Source organism: Plasmodium cynomolgi, chromosome 9 (genome assembly GCF_000321355.1).
Source record: "Plasmodium cynomolgi strain B DNA, chromosome 9, whole genome shotgun sequence".
Classification (NCBI taxonomy): Eukaryota; Apicomplexa; class Aconoidasida; order Haemosporida; family Plasmodiidae; genus Plasmodium; species Plasmodium cynomolgi.
In genome coordinates this window covers 1,126,266-1,132,115 of record NC_020402.1, presented here as the reverse complement: position 1 = coordinate 1,132,115, position 5,850 = coordinate 1,126,266, and the positions used below count along the sequence as shown (strand labels likewise).

Here is a 5,850-nt window from a genome sequence, read left to right as displayed (position 1 = left end):
TGCCCAACGCTGCCCCCAATTCACCTGACCCGTTCAGGCGAAAGCACTTTCTGAAAATTTTAAAAAGGGGAGCATCGAACTTGCTAGCCGGTGCTTTTCCCCCTCATTAATGCGTCTCGTTTTGGGTAAATTCCTAACAATAGATGGACACTGGTCGCACCGCATATAGTTGTGGGTGGTCTCTCCGATGTGCCAAGTTGGATCACAATTCGCGCATCCCACATCCCACATCCCACATCCCACATCCCACATCCCACATCCCACATCCCACATCGCGCACCCCACATCGCTGCACGTCACTCCTGCTCGCCCCCGATGCAGCCCCATCAAAATGCGATGCACATTCATTACCAGGGCAGTTAATTTTGCACGTGCGCTACTCCGTTGTTATGTCTGCCGCTTAACGATTTTTTATTTTTTTTTTTTTTGTCCCTCTGAATGAACAACGTTTTGATTAAAAGGGACACAGGCACAAGTGAGCACTTCTTCTGAGTACTGTCCAAGTGGACGGCGGAAGGTATCCTAAACCAATTTGTCGAAGCTAACCCCTTTTTTTTTTTTTTTTTTTTATTATTCCCTTCTACCCCTTCCCACGCTGCAACATTTAAATTGAAAAAAGGTACTTTCACCTTTTCTCCTAAGGGGGGATGGTCTTAAACGGGAAAATTCACAAAAAAGGAGCCATCTTTCCACTGCGGATTAAAAAAAAAAAAAAAAAATCCTCAGTTTTGTCTCTACGCAAAGCGCAGAAACGATGAGATCAAGTTGGAAAAAGGGACCTCTTTCTTCAAAGAAAATTTGGACCCCCTCCAAAAAAAAAGGACAGCAAAAGATCGTCAAACGAACAAACATAACAGCTTAACAAATTTGCACATGGTGGTAGGGAAGAGCGAGAGGGGAATCCTTTTGTTCCCCTTATGGTAGCCATTTTTTTTTTTTTTTTTTTCGTGCGTCTTTCCCCCCTTTCCCATTTCTTCCTCCGTTGGTTGCCACGGACAAAATGGACGAGCGCGCTTATGGCGTGATTTTCCCCGTCCCGGTAGCGTTCGTATGTGAAGCGGTCGGACTGATGCTTCCGCGCGGTGGGAATGGCAGATTGGGAGGCTTCTCACGGTCGCCTCGCACGGTCGCTTCGTACGGTCACTTCGTGCGGTCACTTCGCACGGTCACTTCGTACAGTTACTCCTCCCGTTTTGCTTGCCCCTCCGCAGGAACTTGCCAAAAAAGGACTTCTTCTTTTTATGGCGTGCCGCTGACTGGCCGTCTTCCTCATCGTCATACGCCTGCGGGGCCTCAAACGTTATGTGCTCATTGGCGGATAATTGGGAATTCTTCATTCTCTTCAAACTCCATATTAGGGAGAACCCCTTCTTTGGCAAGTCGTAGTTGTGAGAGGTAACACTGGAAGGGATGCCTTCTCCTTCTTCTTCTTCTTTCTCTGGAAGGCTCGGAAAATGAGGGCGAAATTTATTGGCCCTACGTGCATCGTTTTTGCTGAACCAACGTGCATCCTCTTTGCTGACCCGACGAGCATTATTTTTGCTGACTCCACCTGCATCATTTTTGCCGACCCAACGTGCATCCTCTTTGCTGACTCCACGTGAATCCTCTTTGCTGACTCCACGTGAATCCTCTTTGCTCACCCCACGTGAATCCTCTTTGCTGACCCCACGTGAATCCTCTTTGCTGGTGCTTCTGTCCCGCTGTCCGGGTTTCTTCCCCCCCATAGAGCTACTTTCCTGCCACAGACGGGACCCCTTCTCCCCCTGCAACGCATGCCGCACATTAATTTCGTGAGAACTGTCCTCGTCTCCTTCGTCTCCTTCGTCATCTTCCCCCTTGTGGAGGATGCTTGCAGTAGGGACTCCCCGTGGATCTACTCCCTTCCTTATGCTGTTCGTATTGGTAAAACTACTTTGCACATTTATCTCTCCCTTTACGACAGAGCTGGTGCCTTGGTGACCATCTCTCAAATGGGACGTGGAAGATGTCGCCTCTAAGGAACTTCCCTCACTCGTGTCGCCTGAATCGCTATCGCTGTGGGTTCCTTTTTGTTCCCCATGCAATTTGTGGCCTTGCAAAATGGGGGGGGTTCCCCGTGGAAGGCCTTTCCTGGGCACTGCCGCGGGGTTCTTCCCTTTGCGCGCAGCGCCGAAGGGGGCGTGCCCCCCATCGTTGTGGTGGTGGAGCGGTTGGTGGAGCGGTTGGTGGAGCGGTTGGTGGAGCGGTTGGTGGAGCGGTTGGTGGAGCGGTTGGTGGAGTGGTTGGTGGCGCGGTTGGTGGAGCGGTTGGTGGAGCGGTCGATGGAGCGGTCGATGGAGCGGTTGGTGGAGCGGTTGGTGGAGCGGTTGGTCGTTCGGGTGGCGGTTCGCTTGGTTGCTCGTATGGCTTCTCGCATGGCTTCTCATATGGCCATTCTTGCGAATGTCCTCCTCACTGCTCCCATTGCTGCCCCCCTCGGAGGAAGACATGCGGTCCAAAAATTTATCGATCACACAGCGATTACACGGCCTGGGGAGCAATTCCTGCGTGCCCCCCTTTTTTTTTTTCTTTCCTTTTTCCCATTTGACAACCCTGCATGTTTGTTTGGCGGACTGGCTGTCTGCTCCCCGACGTGCCCACCCGTTGAGCGCGAGCGATCACTGGAGTGAATCCATTCTTGCAACTTCCCATTTTCCCACCTCCCCAATTTTAGGACAATATTACTAGATGCGAGAGCGAACAGGGGGCTGTGGGGGGTGATGTCTCCTTCGCTGACGTGGCTCAGGTTTAGGCAGCTTAGGTAATTTTTCAGACGCTCGATGTCTTCGAAGGGGGGGTGCTTATCCTCTGTGTGATTCCTCTGCTGGGGGGGGTTCTCTCCGAAGGGGTGGTCCCCTAGATGGATCTCTTCACCATTGCCTCGATTTGTCTCTTCCGATTCGTCCGTGTCGTCAGTCTCTTCAACATTGCCTCGATGTGTCTCTCCCGATTCACTCGTGTCGTCGGTGTCTTCACTCGTATTGCCCGCCCCTTCGCTCGTATGGTTTGCCTCTTCCCCCGTATGGTTTGTCTCTCCCCCCGTATGGTTTGCTTCTCCCCTCGTATGGTTTGCCTCCCCCTGGAGGGCGCTCCACGCAGGCGAGTCGCTGCCCCCCCATCGTTCCTGCGCCGCGTGCCGATTCAAGTAGCTATTCGTCACGGAACAAATGTGCTCCTTCACCCTTTCATAGAAGGTGCAGTTAAATTTGAAGCTGTTGCATTTTTTCTTCTGCAGGAGGTCGAAGTAGGAGCAGCAGGTCTGGTAATACCTCATGCACAGCAGCGTCCTTAGGAAGAGGTACGCGTCCAAGTGGTTACACTGGGGTGTCATCCCGTTTGGGGATCCGTCCCGAGGTGGCGCCTCTTGTGAAGCGGCAAGGTATGTCCTTCCACGTGCCGTGTAATGCTCTACCGCTTCTCCCCAGATGGCCCTCTCCAGCTCGCCACGCACCCGGCCCTTCTCAAAAAAGGACTCCTTTAAAAGATTTAAAAAGAAATACTCCTTCACCTTTCTTGTCTGCTGGAAAAAGAAGAAAAAAGGAGCCTTCTCTCTCTGTTCATATTCCCTAATATGCTTGATCACAATGAAGAACCCATAACCGTGTTGCTTATTGTTAGACCAGTTTCCAAAATAGATCCTCCCATCATTCCATTTGTAAATTCCAATGCCCTCCTTACTGTTGCTCTTAGAGTGGTAGCCATAGAACTGCCTCCTGTCTAACCACAAAATTTCGCAAGCACCCTCTATGCAGTTCTTCTCCCAATTCGTTATGTACATTTTCTTCCTATTAAAAAAGTATATCCCTTTTTTGGAGAAGCAATTATTTTCTATATGTCCAATGTACATGGATTCATTTTTCAAAATAAAAGCTCCAAAGCCATTTTTTTCTCCTCTTCTGTAATTCCCCAAAAAGAAAAAGTTCTCATGAACATGCTCAATACCCTTTCCATTTTGCTTATCATTTGACCAGAACCCTTTGTAGAATGTACCATCTGTATGAGTAAAGATACCGTAGTGATTTGTCTTTCCTCCCTTCCAGTGTCCTACATAAATACTTTTGGAAAAGTGGACATACAAACCGAACCCTGTAATTTGATCGTTATCAAACTCCCCTATGTACATGCACTGGTCAGGTGTAATGATCACTCCTAACCCGTGCTTCTCATTAGTTGGACTGACTTCCCCGATGTATACTACACCTGTATCACCAATGCGCAGAATGTATTTTTGATAATTTAGGATTATGTACTTTAGTAAGATCAAACTTGTGGCGTTTCTCTTTTTAAAGAAAAGAAAAAAATCTTCCTCGTATTCCCTAACATACATGAGTATTTTTTTCACGTTAATGATGTAGTCTCCTTCCAGTTGGTCTCCGAAAATGTTCCATTTATCGATATCTTCCTCTTCTTTGTATTTTCCTTTTTCGCCTGACTTGTTCATACTTTTTTTTTTCTCCAAACGGTAGAAATAATTGTCATCCTCCATCTCTTCATCTTCACTTAGAAGATTTTTCCCCACATCTTCATCCCAGCACAGATGTAAATCTTGCAGCTTTTTCTTTTCTTCTCCGTTAGAGATTCGCGCTTTTGCGCTGTTCACTTCTCCGCAGCTGCATTCGTTTCCCATGTTTCTTTTGATCCACTATCTTAGTCAATTCTTCGAGTGTAAATCGGTTCAAGCGGACGTCTCACCTCTTTTCTTCACATGCGTAGAAGCACAATGGGAGAGGGGAAAACACCTCTATGGTCTCTCCTGCAAAGGGGCTATGCCGATCTCCCACACCATTTAGTCTGTTTTATCACGGGGCTATACCTTCTGCGCTTCCGTCCTACTGCACAAAGCTCAATAGCCGTGAGAAATAGATCGGCTTATGCGGCGGGGGAGTAAAGACACACGCAAATACTTCCGCAATTGGTGTATGAAGAACATTTCTGCTTTTCTTCACTGGTGACGAACACATGTTTAATGCGAAAAAAAAAAAATTCACTAAAATTGGCACATGCACTTACACATGTAAAGGTATGCCAGAAAAGGGGCGAGTGGAGGAGGGTTATGCATGGAGACATAATTTTCTCTTTTGACAGGCACAAATGAGAGAAAAAAAAAAAAAAAAAAACTCCTTTGGTTGCCGTGGGAGCCTTTTTCAGTTTCCCACGTTGGTCCTTCAAAAGGGGGACAACAAAGTGGTGATGTGAAAATAGAGAAGTCAGCGAAAATGGCGCACTGGGAAAGTGAAGCAACAAAGCGGCCAAGCAACAAAGCAACGAGGCGACTTCCCCCTTTTTCCCCCGCTCGCGCAAACCGCAGTGGGGCTACTTCCCCAAACGGGCGCGGTACACACTCGCAAACAAGGTAAGCTAAATCGAGTTACGCGCAATTCGGTTGGAAAAAAGTGGCGTCCAATGAAGCTTCGTTAAACCAAATTGGACGCGGCAGATGGACCGAGAAATGCCGTAGCGCCACGACTCACAAATGAGCGCTCGATGGAGAATCCCCCCGTGCATACGATGTGGGGCCAATTTTACCGCCCTCCCCCGTAGCACTCGAGGGAAATGCAAAAATACGCAACCGGTTCCTCTCCCATAGCCCCGTGTCTGTCTAGAGGCAAAATTCTGAGAGATACGTCCTAGACACAGTCACGCTTTTTCTGTAGTGGTCTATTATGTTTTGACAAAAGCTGTTGTGCGTGAAGTCCTGTATGTTGGGTGGGGGGAAGCATTTCAAACGTGTAATCACAGGGGTGGCAAAAAAAAAAAAAAAAAGTGCAGCGTTAAATTGGCAAATAAGCAACACACATATCAAACAATACCTGAATGTCTTTCAACTTT

The 5,850-nt window shown here is 48.1% G+C and overlaps 2 protein-coding genes across 2 annotated transcripts in view; both read right to left on the bottom strand.

Moving 5' to 3' along the window:
• Window positions 1–1,166: 1,166 nt before the first annotated feature.
• Window positions 1,167–4,648, bottom strand: PCYB_093580 (hypothetical protein; the record flags this gene model as incomplete). Its single annotated transcript, XM_004222472.1, has 2 exons — window positions 1,167–2,074; window positions 2,644–4,648. 2 exons carry the CDS (start codon window positions 4,646–4,648, stop codon window positions 1,167–1,169), a joined length of 2,913 nt encoding a protein of 970 aa, XP_004222520.1.
• An 804-nt stretch (window positions 4,649–5,452) lies between these two features.
• Window positions 5,453–5,850, bottom strand: part of PCYB_093570 (A/G-specific adenine glycosylase) — a gene marked incomplete at its 5' end in the record, with an annotated part of 2,520 nt that continues 2,122 nt past the window's right edge. The window contains one exon of the mRNA XM_004222471.1: window positions 5,453–5,716. Within this exon, the coding sequence (XP_004222519.1) occupies window positions 5,621–5,716 (96 nt within the window). The 3' untranslated portion in view covers window positions 5,453–5,620. The remainder of the gene's footprint in view (window positions 5,717–5,850) is intronic.